Source organism: Pholcus phalangioides, unplaced genomic scaffold, assembly GCF_987345545.1.
Source record: "Pholcus phalangioides strain wild (caught in Gottingen) unplaced genomic scaffold, Ppha-v1.0 ptg000015l_1, whole genome shotgun sequence".
Lineage (NCBI taxonomy): Eukaryota > Metazoa > Arthropoda > Arachnida > Araneae > Pholcidae > Pholcus > Pholcus phalangioides.
In genome coordinates, this window is record NW_028301608.1 from 54,042,122 (window position 1) to 54,058,255 (window position 16,134).

General features: G+C 34.0%; 1 protein-coding gene across 2 annotated transcripts; it reads left to right on the plus strand.

Annotated features, from left to right (window-relative positions):
• Positions 1-937: 937 nt before the first annotated feature.
• Positions 938-15,847, plus strand: LOC149076242 (DEP domain-containing protein 7-like). 2 transcript variants are annotated; one of them, XM_089243813.1, is made up of 7 exons: positions 938-1,023; positions 2,670-2,872; positions 4,204-4,358; positions 7,508-7,746; positions 9,516-10,042; positions 11,628-11,787; positions 13,651-15,847. In XM_089243813.1, the coding sequence occupies exons 1-7, from the start codon at positions 948-950 to the stop codon at positions 13,842-13,844; spliced, it is 1,554 nt and encodes a 517-aa protein (XP_089099939.1). In that variant the 5' UTR covers positions 938-947; the 3' UTR covers positions 13,845-15,847. The 2 variants fall into 2 exon arrangements, with proteins under 2 accessions (XP_089099939.1, XP_089099940.1); XM_089243814.1 differs by having other exon boundaries at positions 943-1,023; positions 13,667-13,773.
• Positions 15,848-16,134: the final 287 nt, after the last annotated feature.

Genomic DNA, 16,134 nt, shown 5'->3' on the forward strand with positions numbered 1-16,134 from the left:
AGACGCTGGTGTTTGGCGATAAGTTGCCAAACGTAACAGCAGGAGGTACACTTTACACATACGGTGATGTTTCTATAACGTCACAGTAGCCTTATTCTGATTGGCTGATAATGTCAAAAATATAAATAAAATCGTCATAACTACGAAGAACAGCCAAAACTAGAGAGGAAATCCTTAATCAGACGTCATTGATCACGTGATACTAACTATCCAATCAAATCCGACACTAGAAAAGAGTCGGACAAGTGTGGAGGTGCTTGTCATAGGTGGGCATGATGATGATTTCAATACATATTTACACATATTTTTGTATAAGTAGTCATTTTTAATGTTAAAGCTTTATGTCCTAGGGTTTTCCTAGGAAAAGGTTTGTTGCGCAGCGTGAACCAAATTAGACTATTTCGCGCCGACAGAAACGTGCTACATAATCACGTTACGTGTTTGTGTTTTCCTAGCGAGGCGCATCAGATCAGGGCGGCTATATAAAGTATATGGCTTTGGCATCAGCTACTCTGTCGTCTGCATGCTCCTGTTTGAAGGCAAGGGAAATAAAACACACAAGAGGGAAGAGAATATCGGCAAAACCGCGACACACGACGCATTTGACTCCTCCAGAAGGAGTCAGCCAATAACGCCCAACGTAAAGCGCTGTCGTGAGCCGTATTGCGCTCTGTAGGAAAACAGTCATGCTGCTTTTCTTACTGGTGAGTGGACGGCGTGTCGCGCTGGGCGAATCACGTTGCAAGCGGCACAGGAAACCTGCTCCTAGGAAAACCCGGCTGAAGGAAGGAATTTCTCTCTTGCCATATCCCTATCCATGATTTTTAATTATAAAATGAATAAATAAATAGATGTTCCCTGAAATACATATGGTCAACTAGTTCTTCAGAGAGAGAGTTTCAAGTTAGTGTTAAATCTGGCAACAGTAAGTGTTGTTTTGGGTACAAATGGCGGTTCGTGCAAAGGATTTAAACTCTTGTTTGCCAACAAGTTATTCAGAGAGTCAACAGATATCGAGTTTGGGTGAGTCCTCACGTGTTACAAAGAAGCTTTTTATATCTCACTTGCATTCATTTGAATTATGTGAAATTACTTGATAATCGGAAATCGGGCAAAGTTATAACGCATAAATTGATGACCTACTGACGTGGAAATATTGCCCTCAAAAGAGTCAATAACGTTACACAGACACACCCTGCTATAGCGAACACAGTTTATAGACAGGGCCCGAAATTGGCTATTTTTTTTGTATTTCAGGTATAGCCCCCTCCCTCACTGCATATGTCTGTCTCAAAGAAGACAACCTATAAAAAAGGATCCCAAAAATTAATATTTTCCTAGGTCCCAAGCAGAACAGTTATAGTGCAATCCATTGGGTTGGCGATTTTTTCTTTAGTGGGAAGCTTAGTTATTAGTTTTTTTCTTAGTCCGAAAGCATGACGAAAAATCGCAAGAGTGAGGCAGACTCATGCTTCTGAACAATTTTCTTACCATAAAAAAAAAGCCAACACATCGCCAAAAAGGGGATTATATTACAGCTGTAACAATGATGATAAAAAATGTACAATGATAATAATAAAAACAAACAGTATTAAGACTGAAGTTGCGTTTTCATAGGAGTAGGTTGTTTTGCATTGCATGGAATATGAATCACCCAATGCGACACACAGTCCACTCACCAATAGGAAAAGCAATGTTTCTGTTTTCCTACAGAGCGCAATACATCTGACGCCAGTGATTTAGGTCAGGCATCATTGACTGACTGCTTCGGAAAGAGTCAAATGTATAGTGCGCAGCACATTTCACCGATCTTCTCTTAATTTTTCTTTCCCTTCGCTTCAGACTGCAGCATGCAGGCAACAGATCAGCTGAAGTGTCATGGTAGGAAGACACAAATGCATAGCGTGATAAAGTCACACTTTTCTGCTTGTGCAAAAGTGTCCAATTCAGTTAATACGATGCAAGGAAATCTGGCTTAAATAATGGAAAGAGATGGAAAAATACTGCAGAATGTACACGAAGCCTAACATTTATTCCCCTCTTCCAGAAAGAAGAGGGGATTACCGGCATAAACTAAACGCCTTGTAAATGGTTTGTAGCGAAAATCCCCATTACTGGGAACTTCTCTGGATGTTTTATTGCACATGTGAACGGGGTTTCTGAGTTAGTATAAGGGGGACATGACTGCATTTGAAAGAAAATTGAATAGACACACATACATCACTACTACTTAACTATATACATGCCTCATACAGATTCCTCTGCTGAAATTCTAATGAATTGGTACATGCTGGAACGTGTTGTGTTTATGTGTGTGGCCCTAATGTATTCATGTTTCCAGAGTTGTTCTTGTTTTGTGTTGTTGCTGTTGCTGCTACCTGTCTTCCACGACACACTGTACAGAAGACATTTCATTGTAATTTTGAATTGATTCAAAATTCGTGATTCACGTGGTTTAATGTTTTCGAAGCGAAACTTTTTTTGCTGTGGGTAGCATGAATCTGTCCCATGAAAAAAAAGCAGCATCACACAAAACATGAAACGCTGACAAGTATATAATATTACAACTGATTTATAAATTTGAGTTCATTTTTTAGTATATTTTTATGCAGAAATTCATTGTCATGTGAATTATCATGATCTCCAGATTTTTATTTTTTTCCCTTCAGATCCATTTTGGGCAACAAGACTTTGGCAACACCTGGTACAACATGTAAAGTCGAATGTTAATCTTTCTCGAAGGAGGCACGTTTTCAAATATTACGATGATGTCTTTGATGGAGGAGACCTCGTTAATGTGGTGTATCAGTGCTTAACTTGTTGCAGTTTGGCAGCAATTCAGAAACCTGTTTCTCGAAAAAATGCTGTGAAGGTATGAGTGTCACACATTCTCAGTTTTTCATATGATTTAGTGAAGTGTCCTGAATTGTTTTGATTTTTGGGACAGCATATTTTGTGTATTTTTGAAACAAAATAACATCTACGATAGAGGTTGATTGATTAATAATTATTACAATTTTATTTTACAACCGGATGCATTTTCATTGCAACTGCCTTACATCCCAAAGCAGAATGTGTCGAAATCTGCGACGTACATCACAGAACAATTAGCGCTACTGCAGAACAATTTGGAATAATTTAAAAAAGTGCAAAAAAACACTATTATGTGGGGATTTTTACAGTAGAACATTTCCAGTCAGCTGAGGGCTCGCTGTAGAACAGTGCTAAACATTCTGCTTTGGAGCCTTACACTATGACAAAATAAATAATATAACTTTTTTTCCCATCCAAAATATATATTCTGTTCAGGAACTGATTTTTTTCCAAGCATTTACATTGGAGATTATAACAATCTCCTAATATAGCATCCATTTTCTGTGGAACAAGGAGGGGGTCATTATAACAAATGCCAACTCTGCAATATATGTTTTCGATGAAACGAGTTGTTAAGGGTTATTCAAGTATTACAGTAGCAGAGTTTTAGCCATTTTCGACCCCTTCTCATAAAAATTTCGTCAGGTTTGCTCTCCCCCTAATGATCAGAGACATATGTGGGGGGACACGAGTCCCGCAGATGATCAAAAATTTATTTTTAATGCCAAAAGTATTAAAAAAAATTAAATATAGGAGGAAAGTGCCTTTATACTTTATAATCAGTTTCTGTCAATTTCAATGTTATTTGAAGGCCAAGAACTTAAATATTCTCTTCATTTATTTTCAATTCATTGCGATCCACCCTCAAGCTTTTTGTGCACCTCCAAAGGTCAATCCTGCATATGCCCCTAAGTGGATTGCCATTCAAGAATATACTCTTTTTCTACATCATGGTTTCCCGAAATTCTAGAGATGTTGATCAGTCAATGGCAAGATGAATAATTCAAATTAATTCCTTTATATTTAGCTATCAATGGCATTATTGTAGATGTGTCTGGTTTTGTCTAGCCAATGATTACTAGTTTTTTTTCCGAATGCATTGTGAGACCTCACCATACATATATTTCAGTGGAAATAGTAAATAAATACACCGTCAAACATTTGCTTCTTTTTAATATCCCACGTTATGCATAAACCAGTTGCAGTTACAGCTTTCCATAATACGAGAAAATTGTTTACACAAGTATTAGTTTCTTTGCTTATCCCATAAATCATTACAGCTTATTTTCTTTCACAAATTTAATGCCTTTTTAATTGGTTGTTATTTAGGTGTGCCAAGTTTTGATGGATAATAAACTGTTTGAGTGCATAACTCCCAAAGGGCATTCAAAATTTGAAGACGGCTCTTCCAAGCTTTACCGTTTCATGTCTGATTCAAAAAGGGATGAAACTGCTGAAGGAGAAAATAAAGAAAATTCTCACAGGTATGGTGGTGTTTTCTGTGAACTTCATTAGGATCATTTTAGAACAGCATATTTATATATTTTTTTCTTAAATATTCAGAACAACAGATTACTTTAATAAACTTTTTGGATATTTAGTAAATTTGGTGCTGGTTAGTTATCAGGATGACCACCAATTGATATGGGGGAAAAACACCCAGTCAAACGTTATATATAGTCATATAGCAGTGTTTGAAAGTTAGTTGCTGTGGCAGTTGAGTGGTCATAGTAATGAACTTGCATCGCACGAGGACCCAGGTTCAAACCCCAGTCAGCTGAAATTGGTTTTCTGCGATCTCCAACTTCAAGGTGTGAGTGTGAGCCAATCTCCCCCTCCCATTAAAAAGTCTCTTCCCAGAGAGACTTCAATCATTACACATGACTTGAAAAAGATGGCAGATGCCAGCACTATAACAAGCATTACACAGAAACAAACTCCATGTTAGGTCAAACAACATGTACATGCACATTCCAATATGTACCAATTCTTTAGAAGTTCTGCAGAGGATTATGGACCAGGGCATGAGTGATTTAGTAGTAGTAGTGTTTGAAAGTTAGAAGAAAGTTGGAGCTTAAATCAAATGCAGAAATAAGGACACCAAGTTACTACCAACAGCGCTCAAATCCTGCTGATTTGAAAAAGTACCACTAGTCATAGTTGCCCTAATAACCCACTAGTACCATCTTCTATATTGCAAAAAACAAAAAAATAAAATAAAATTCTACAGTTTCTATCTTATTGATTAATAATATTCCATAATTAATTTCACATTAGATCATTCAGGCATTTTGACAAATCTTTCTATGCTGATTTTTATCAACCATAACTTAAACCCTGTAATAAATGTATACCATATTTTTGTGCATGTAATCTATGGATTTTTGCACTAAAACAGGAATTTCTTAGTGTCGATTAGATACCACTGTGTAGGCTTTCTTTTAAGAGCTTACAGTAGCAATAAATATTCTTAAAAATTGATTTGCAAAAAATAATTGTTTCAAAGATTCATAGCTGCTTTATCTTACACCAATTCTGGTCATATATCGCCATATGGCAATTTCCAACCTGTGTAGTGTGGTGGGAAATGAAGTTGCCATCTATCGGTGGTCGCCCAATGCTCAGTAGGTAAAGAACTTGTTTCTGATGTTTTGTGCCTATTCGAACCTAGATGCTAACTTTCATAGTGGAAGACGAGCATCTTACCCTGTAGCACTCAGGTATTAAAAAAGATTCATAACTGGCACATAGATGGGAGTAGAAAATCATATTTTTTTTTATGGAAACAGATCAAATAACCCCTTTCATTCTTTAAGATATAATTATTGGTGAATAAAATTTTTACATGCAGATTATATGCCACTGCAGACAATGATGCTTTTTGATGCAATGACATTTTTTTCCCTGAACGTAGCAAAATCTGTATCTGCTGATTATAGTTTATATGCAAGAAAATTTCAGTGAAAGTAACAGTAGCAAAAAAAAAAAAAAAAAAACACACACACATTACAACAAACAAACCACATTTGACCCCTTAAAATTCTTTCTTTCTTGATAAACTCAAAGGTCTAGTTTGACTTAAACAATCCTTATATGGGGGAAGATGAGGCAGAGTAGACCACCCATTCAAAACTCATTTATTTTTAATTTTTTGACCGTTATATTTTTATTATTTTTCAGGATCATTTATGAAAGCTATCATTATTAGCATTAATGAATAAACTAACAAACGAACTACACTCGATGTATAACCAAAGTGCCATTCAGCATCAACTAAATGAAAACACATTCTATTTACCAGATTGTTTCTTACGCAATTGATAGATGCATTTATTATAATGTGTGTCAGATTTGCATGTTGTTTAATAATTTACTCATTTTTATTCTTTGAGAGATTTGGAAAAAAAGCAAACTTCTGACCAGCAGTTAAAAAATTAATTATTATTTTTAAAGAATAAAAGTAAATCAGTAACTAATAAATTAATAAAAAAATAGGCCTATGGGGCTCTGTCATAGAAATTATGTACCTCATAAAATGTTTTTTAATATTAAGAATGTGATCCCCACGTATGCTCAAGGAATCAGCATGATCCATCCAGGAAATTTCTTAATGTTAGTAGACATCCATGCCCGAACCGGGATTCAGACCCAGACCTGCACAGTGAGACGCTAGCTCCCTAATCATTCAACTGCCAGGCAGTTGAGAACCACTGCTCTAGACTATTTCACTTTTCATATTAAAATTTCAAGTTCAACAGTATTTTCATAGTGGTACAACATCTATTAATCAGTAATCAGGGTATACAATTCAAATCTTTATACAAAAACTAAATTTCTGTTCTTTTATCAGAACACTAGTGCTTCGTTAGCCAGAGTGGTATAGTGGTAAGATGATCGTCTGCCAACGTGAGGTTTGCTGTCATGGTCCCAGGTTCACACCTAAGGAAGGATGTGGATGGGATATTTTCCCTAATAGCTTGATTCAATCACCGATAGATTGTGCCTTCATTTCCAACACATCTCATTAATGGCAGTAAATTGCAACACAATGATGGCCAGAGTTTGTGTTTGAAGTAGTGCCTTATTATAATGCATTACAAATATTTAATGTAGTTATATCTAAGTTTAGCTCCTTATATTTTTCTGAAATTTTTCCCACGCCTTATAATCTAGAAATAGAAAAACTATCTTTTTCTGTACTGCATTTAAAGATTATAGGTTCAAGTCTATATTTACAAGATCTTTATTTCTTTTGATCAAGAACTTTTCCACTTTTCAATAACATGCATATCATTCTAGGTTAATACAAAACAAAAAATGAAATTTACATTTAGTGATTTAAATCAAGTTGATTTAAATCGGTGTACTCAGGCATTAAGTAAAATATTGTTCCATTGACTTTTGAAGTTCTTTGATAACAAAACAATAAGAATGCAAGAAAAATTAATTGAAGTTGAAGGATATGATATTCATTTACTTATAAACCTATATGTAACATGTCTTAATAGCAAATAAAATATCTTGAACGGTTTTCTTTCCTAATTTTTTTAAGAGCCATGCTTAATGTCTGATAGTTTTAATACTTGAATAGTATGTTATAATAGAGTAGTAATGTACCATTTTTGAATTGCAGGGATCCATCAACATTCCAAAAAATACCTGGCAATTTTCGAGCTTCTGTTAGATACACTTCACACAATCCTGGAAAAGTTCATTTACAATCTATTCGAAGAACTGCATCATTGCGCATGTTAGATTCTAAAGTTAAAAGTGGGGAGAAAAAAGAGTGTGCAGCTAATGGAAAGACAAATTTGAGGCATTTTTCCAACACCAAACCTGTTTCGGATTTCATTGAAGATAGTATTCCAGAAGGTGAGAACTTGCAAAGTGCTGTATATAGGCTTATATGAATTTACATATCAAGTTAATCACTGAAAAGAGATACATTGGAAAATATATTTAACCTTTTCATGATTGGTTATTCTTGATCTGCTTTTTTGAGATTATATTCTGTGTATTGATTTGAAAATTTCAATTTCTCAATTTCATAATTACAAAATTGAGCTATTTGTAGTAAAATACTTTATTTTAATCCATATTTCACTATGCACAAGTGATCCATATAGCGAATTTAGCTGAAATTTTTTTTTCTCTCAAAACTAGTGCATATTTTTTGAAAATTCTTCTTGATCCACATTAAAAATATAAATCCACACATGCTGAGAAGTATGAATGAATGATTATAGCATTTGGTAATTTTAAAATCATTTTAATAAAATTTCCAGATTTTCTTGTAATTCCCTGCATTTTAAAGCCAAAATTACTTTTTTTAATTTTTTTCAGTTATTACTGATAGTTGTTATTTTTCTTGATTGGTTTTACTCAAAATAATAATATATCTCTCGAATTCAAAAAAATAAATAAAATAAAATAAATAAACAAATAAACAATGTTAGCAAAGTATTTTTAACAAAATGCCATAGTGAAAATATTCAGAGCACTTAATTCACTGTTTGCATGCATAAATCAAGCTTTTCATTCAAAAAAATTTTTTTCTTTAGGGCACAATGTAAAACAACAGAATGATTACAGTGAGATAAAGTCACTCAAAAGCAGGGCTGGACAAATCCCAGGTGCCAGGTTGCCATGGCAAATAAATAAAATTGGTATTGACACTTAAAATTTTTTTTGTGTAGTTGCTAAATTGCAGGCTGAGAGCAGCACAAAATGTTTGGAATCTATAGCAGCATATCTGCTAGCATGAAAGAGGGTCAGCATGCCCTGAAAAAGTCAAAAGGAGCATTATCTTGGACCTTATTCTTTGGGTAAAATTTTTTTTGGTGCCTAAAAAATTGTTCTGCGGCCTAGATTTTTTTTTTTGTGATTTGTCCAGCCCTGCTCAAAAGTCAAACCTGACTAAAGTCAAAATGTCAAGCGTCATCTGTCCTGTTTGTAAATTGGATAAGCCTATGGATAGGAAGAGGAGAATAAGGGTTGAAAAAACTAACTACTTTGTTCAGCGTTAGAATTTCCTCAGATGAATATTTACAAATAACGTTTCTGCTGTTATAGTAAGAGCTTGCTATCTTTATTTTAACTCTCGAGGAGAAAAAAAACCAGACTGTCTTTAGAACCTTTGCTGATGTTATTGTGAAGGCTCTCTAATTTAGCAACTTGCTATAAATGTATAGTTTTTGTATCTTTGAAATTAGGGTGCTAACATAGCATTGCAAATCACTTGTGACCGAGCGATTTTTGTTATATGCACACAACCCCCCCCCCCAATCTACACGTATGCACAGTTTTACACGATTGTAAATGCTTTAGCATACACAAATCATGGAATATACCATTGGTGTTTTTGGATTGTTGTTAAACAGCACATGAAGGAATAGGTCTGTGCAGAGAAGGAACTTTTGTTATAAGCCATACTAATTATACCAGACTTCTTCTGTACCTGCAGGGATGCATGTATACATTCATTTTTGGATTGATTTTAAGTCTGAAATAACTAATAAAAAAATTATTCGTCTGTATCAAAATCATGCAAATTTTATTACTTGTTGTGACAGTAATTTTAAAAATTTATTGATTTCTTTGTGTTTATATTTTTATTTTATTTATTTTTTATGAACTTACAGAGCTTCACACGAGACTGAGGGATCAAGCTTTAATGCATTTACTTGTACTCATCGATCTGCCTGTTTTGGAAAGCATACTAGCTGTACCACCCACATTAGGAAGAGTATCTGTTAAAGAATCAGAGTTAGTCATCAAAAATGACATGACAGGTTTAGTCAACATATGCCTCCCTTCAAAATATGGCAATATAAGCAACATACCATGGGTGTCTGCAGCATCCCAGTGTCTAGGAAGACGTCCAGCTGGCCTGGAGAGTTTATGGTCCCTTCAAGCATGCAAGCTGCTGTGCTATCAGAATGTTCTCGAACATTATAGCAATCTCCCAGAACCACTCATGCCATGTGCTTTTGTTCCCATTTGTACAGCTATTCTTGATCTAGTGAAGTGCAACAAGAGGTCAAAAGCTCTTCTTGCATGCCAGCTCCTTCTGATTGTTATGCCCTGGCAAAGACAGCAGCAACTGAAAGCTCTTTTGTTGTTCTTACATCTTGTCATTGAAGATATATTTGTGAGTGTCGATAAAAAAGTAAGTTATGCTGGACTTTTGCAGTTCACCTCATCATACAATAAAAAAGTAATTTTCCCCATTAAAGTTTCAGTATCAGATTCCAGAACAAAATCTTTTTATGCACCAGCTGAAACACATATATTTCTTATTTTTGTAGAAAAGATTGTTTAAATATGTATTTACGTTTTGCCTATGCAGAAAATCAAATGTTTTAACCTATATTGCAGAAACCTTATGATAGATAGCAAATTTTAGGATTAGTACAGTTGTTTCCGAATTGTGCATAGTGACCACTACATCCCAATAAGTCAGTGGTTCTTCAACTTTTGCCACCCGCTGCTCCATGACAGTGTTTATCCCCGGTTCCCAGATTTGAAAGTCCTAAAAAAGAACCACTTTAAAGCACTGAATAGATAATCATCAATGTTGTCAGCTTGCAACAAATCCTTTGACAAAGGTTAGTGATGCATCTGGTAGCCTTGAGGCACACATTGAAAAACACTGCACTAAGTAGATTTCTCATTCTTCAAATGTTTGATAGCTCATTGAGACACTTTTTTATTTCCAGCACTACACAATAATATTTTGGGAATTCGATTGTTTTATTTTTTGCATCCGAATACACTCATCCTTCTAGAACCCTTCAATATCTCTGTGCGATGTGAAGCTGGGTGTGTTTCGTCTTTCAATTTTCAATGTTTTCTTTATTTATCCACACTGCAACTGTTAGGCTAGCCTATGTTTATACTTGGTATGCCACAGAAAAAAAATTTAGTGCGCAAAAGATGCTGTAAACTTAAAAGGTTTTTGAAACTAATGGATCTATAGGGAAAAATAAATCAAAATGAATTCAAAGAAATCAGTTGATTACACTGCTCAAGGCTAAAGATTTTTCTGTGATTTTTAGGGTGGTTTTGGAGCGCTAATTCCAAATCTGGTATTGGTTTTGTCAGATTGACTCCAGTTTTTGAGATAAGGAGAAAATTAAATTTCAGTGTTAATACATAAGCAGCATACAAATCACATTCAGAGTGTGCAAAATGTAAATCAATAATCCATAAATAAAATTATTAAGGAAACATATCTTCTGGATATTATGCTAAGGTGAACTCTTGGAAAGAAAAGTCATCTTGTCCTGGCAGAGACAAGATGACTTTTTTTCCCAGTTCACCTCAGCATAATATCCAGAAAATATCTGTTTTCTTGAAATCTCGGGCTGAAAAAAAGCTGTCTATAATAAAATTATTATTAAAATTATTCTTAATATCAATAAATAAAGATTACTGATGTCCGACCATGATATAGGATAATATATTGAATAAAATAGGAAAATAGCATGAAAAATTAAAAGTAAAAATTAGTGGCTGCAGACTATATTATGTCAGCAAATCCAACACCAGTTTTAAAATAAGCAATCCCAATATACCCTAAAACCATTAACACTTCCTTGGGAACATGAATTTCTTTTTTGTTGAGCAGTGTTATTTTCATAAAATCGCTTCCATGAAAATTGTATATTATGAAAGTGCTGTTACAATATTAATATTGAAAATATTACTATATTGTGATAGCTAATTGTTTATCATTTTTTTTCTATCTCAAGGTCACAAATTATGAAGCAGTTTCACGAGATTTTCTGTCTTCAGTGATGTACCACCAATGTGTCTCAAAAGAAAACTTCCAAATTTTATTCGATTTCATGCTCTACAGAGTCCACAAGTTGTTTCAGAAGCCATCTTGCTTGCATCTGAGTTTTTCTCCAGGTTTGTTTTGGCTATATATAATTCATGCTTCACTGATATGTTGTGAAATCAGGTACAATTGTAGGATTAAGCATTGGAGAATTCAATTTGAATTTTATTCGAGCATTTTATTTAAAATTCATGTGGTGTCCTAAAACATGCTAGTAATGCTTTCAATCATGTAACCAATGCTCTCGCAAATAATATGAGTATGAATTTCTCAGAACAATTAATTAGAAATGGTAGTTGATGTAAATTGGTTTAATCATTTAATTTCCTCTCCAATGAAACCTAAAAAAAAACTGAACACATGACCTTAAAAACACATTGCAAATGGCTTAGATTAAATTTTATCTTCTGTCATTGTTTTTCAATTTATGATAAGTTTTGTACTCATATATATAATCAATTTCTTTTAATGTGAAAATTGCAGCTGAAATGACAAATGGATGCTTCAACCCTATAACTGTATATGCCCTATATACTGTACATTTCAGCAGACTTGCACACGTGTAACTGTATTTGTATATGCTATACTCATTTTCAGACATTTAAATCCCCCCGGTATGGTTATGAAAACCAAGATTTTTTTATTAACATCTAGTACACAGTGATTCTTATTGAACCGTCCCAATGAATTCAGTAGTTGATGCATGTGATAAACATTAGAACATATTAATGTCTCAACTTTGTAGAGGAATAGTGAAGTGGAATAATTTGCAGATGGCGCAAATAGATGACAGCACTTACAGTGCTAAGTTCCAGGACACAAGATAAACACTACAAATTATCATGTTCTACCTTTAGGGAAATTTGAATGCACAAAATTCCAGAATTTGATCATCTGTAAATCTACATGAGATTATTGAATAACTGCTACATCTAAAAAAGTAGGGGTTTGGTGCATCGTATCAGGTTTCTCAATTATGTATTGGACCAATCTTTTTCAGCACAATTGTTCACACCACTGTATACTGCTATATTTTTAAAGATTTCGTGGGGTAGTTGGACGATGTAGAACTCACACAAGGTTATTTTTAGCAGGATTCATTGACATTCCACACATTTAAAGTGTCTGTGAAACTAATTGAGAGCTTCTTTTCTTACGTCATATTCAAAGGGTTGTGGCCCCTTTCCCCTTAAGATCCACAGACATCAGAAGCCTTGATTTCTTTTTATTGGGGGGGGGGGGTTTCCTGAAAGACAAAGTGTAGAAATTGAACATTGATGGACTGGAGATGCCCAGCTTCACATCTGAGAGGTATTGAAGTGTTTCTGAAGGATGGGTATGTACCAGAGTGTACACAAGCAAACGTCACAGTCACTCATAAAAAAATTTTAAGAATAACATTCCTGCTGCGATCAGAACAATCACCAAAGGAACACTGCCTCACTAGGAATATGAAATATCAGAAGGCTGGTGCCTTCAAGAAAATGACATCCACTTTCAACACCAGCTGCAGTCACAATGAATGAAAGTTGAATGTACAGTACACAATCCAAGGTCAGTTTTATATCAAGCAGCATGTGATAATATGTACGATATCTTTTGTGATGTACCTCATTTAGTTGGGCTGGTTCTATATGAATCACTCTGCATAATTCAACATTAACTTTCACTACAACAAATAAGGGCTAAATAAACTCTATTGTTCAAAGTCAATGGTTTTATACTGTATATTACATGATATAGTATACTATAGGCCTCTGATCACAGTGCTAGACTCCATGGAACCATCTACGCCCATGTCTAAATCTATATTGCATGATACAAATGAAATTGTAGTAATCTCATAAAATTAGTATTAGAATTTGTGCCCATATAATTTTTTTTATAATTTTGCTTCTGTGATTAACATTTTTTTTAATGAATTGTGCAAATAGACCTGTCATTCTGCAGAAGAATGCATTGCAGTGAGATGAGAAGCGTTTCCCAAGATCTAACAACACAAAAGTTGAAAGAACTGGCGTTTTTTGTTATGGACAGCACAAAGATGAAATTGGCGGAAAAAAAACAATGGCTGAAGATGCTAAAGAAGTGCCATCAAGAAATCTATAGAGCTACTCAGTGCAGCTGATGAGAAAGTTCCTTCTTTGTAACAAGTTCACACTTAAGCATTTTAAAATCAAATTAATCTCTAGTTTTTCTAAATATTATACATATTGCCATCAAAATGTTCAAAGTCTAGTGTCATCACAAAGTGGTAGATGTGAGTAATGTGCAACGTGACTAGCTACTTTCCAGAGATGCTAGACTTTGGATTTGGATTGTGACATGTACATATTACATGTATTGATGTATCTGTATATACTACCTATAATCTCACTTTTTATATACATTTTACTCTATACAGCTTATTTTCATTTTTATACAAGAATTATTTATGCATTTTAGTCACTCACTCAATTCGAACGAAGGTATGCCATTTATTTTTAGTGGAACAAAAATATACCTTGATACTTTATATTTAAATGCATTATAAGTCTCTGTTTTATAAGTGTAGTTTTCATATGAGTTGAATGATTGATACTCAATTCCAGTTTTATTGTCGTTTTCTGTTGATGTGTGAGTGTTTCCTTATTTATTTTTGCTCATTTTGCTATGTTATTATGTTATCAATGGTTGTATGAAATGTATAGGCATACTTGTATGAATATTTTCCCAGCATATTCTGTATATTTAAACTGTGTAATGGTTATGCATCAGGGCTAGGCAAATTGAAACACAATTTATGTGCCTTTGCTTAGAGAGCCAAGATGTTTTTTTCTCTCAAGAATGACGGTCCTAAATGTATTTTATACTTTTCTGGTACTTTAGTGCTGCTCAGTATGGTGGAAGGTACTTAGGTGGAAGTGCGTCGTGAAATCAGAAGAGTGTGTTCTTCTTGGACTCCAGTTTAGCAATCATGTATAGAAAATTTTTGGTGCTAATATCAATTTTCTAGTTGCCATGAAAACCTGGCACCTGGAATTTTTCAATCCCTGGTGTACTTAAAGTGATGTTTCATTCAAGCCTATTTTAACACTGAAACTGTGCAAATAGAAATTTACCCTTCTTTAGACATGAGTAAAAAATTTCTTCTTTTTCACCCTACATTGCAAATCATCTGGAAAGGATTCATACTGCACTCATCATCTATTCATAATAGATGCAGTTTCAGGGGTTAGTGTGAGAAAGAGTTTAAGAACTAAGAAAAAAAACAATAAGCCCATTGGTTACATTTGCTCACATGTAAGTGATGCACTTATTAATTGCATTTTTAAAGTTTTGTAAAAAGTCTTTTATCAAACTTTTATAGTATAATTCCTGCCTAAAGAAAACTTTTTTCTTTTTAAATAAAGGAAATTTGTTAAATTTGGAGTTTTAGAGTGTGTGATATGATCTTAAACGAAAACATTTATTCTTTGTACATTTGAATCTCAGTTAATCTATCCACCTTGGGGATGCAATGCCATCTTGGGGAATGCAATCAACAATTTAGAAGTACTTCATCTCAAATGTAATTCAATGTGTTTCAGAGTTTTTGAATTAAAAATATAATTTGTTCAAGTTTTTGGATTTGAGAAACATGTTGATTCAAGATTTGTGACAGCATTTTCTTTATGATTTAAGATCAAGAGACAAAATTATATACTTTTAGGAGATCTCATTTACACATATATAACATGTTTGTCTAGTTTATCCCTTTCAGAAACTATATTCACAAATGGGTGGGGATGTTTTTTCTTTCTTTATATTTTTCTCATTTAAGCTTAGGGAGTTCAGCTCTGATCATAGGTGGAGATAGACTTAGAAGTCTGGGGGGCATGATGATGATGATGTCAATTCATATATACATTAGATCAGTCGACTCCACCTTTGATGCTGGAGGGGAGGGGGGGGGGCAATGCCCCCCACGCTCCCCCATATCTCCGCCTATGGCTCTGACTTTAAGGATTATGTGTGTGTTATCATTGAAATGAAGGCCAAACTTCCAGAGGTTAAACAAAATATCTACAGCGAGAACCTCCCCCACCTTCTGCATGTTTGTTAGTACTAGGTCTGAAAGAGGTACATGGTTTCAAAGTTGTAGATTCTATCAGAAAAAAAAAAAAAGAATGGAAAATTTTTAGTTAAATGAATATTGAACAAATATATATGTATATATATATATGAGCATATATAACACATATTAAACAAATTTTCAAAATATATTTCTTTTACTTCACCTAATCATGTTGATGGTCATGATAGCTGTTTAGAATGTTTTTAACCAGCCATCTCATCTGGCCAATTAATTTCTCTTTTTTATCTTTTTTTTTAAAGTTTAAAGCTAATAAAATATATTTTTCTGATTAAAATTTTTTTATGCAGCCATTGAAACTGAC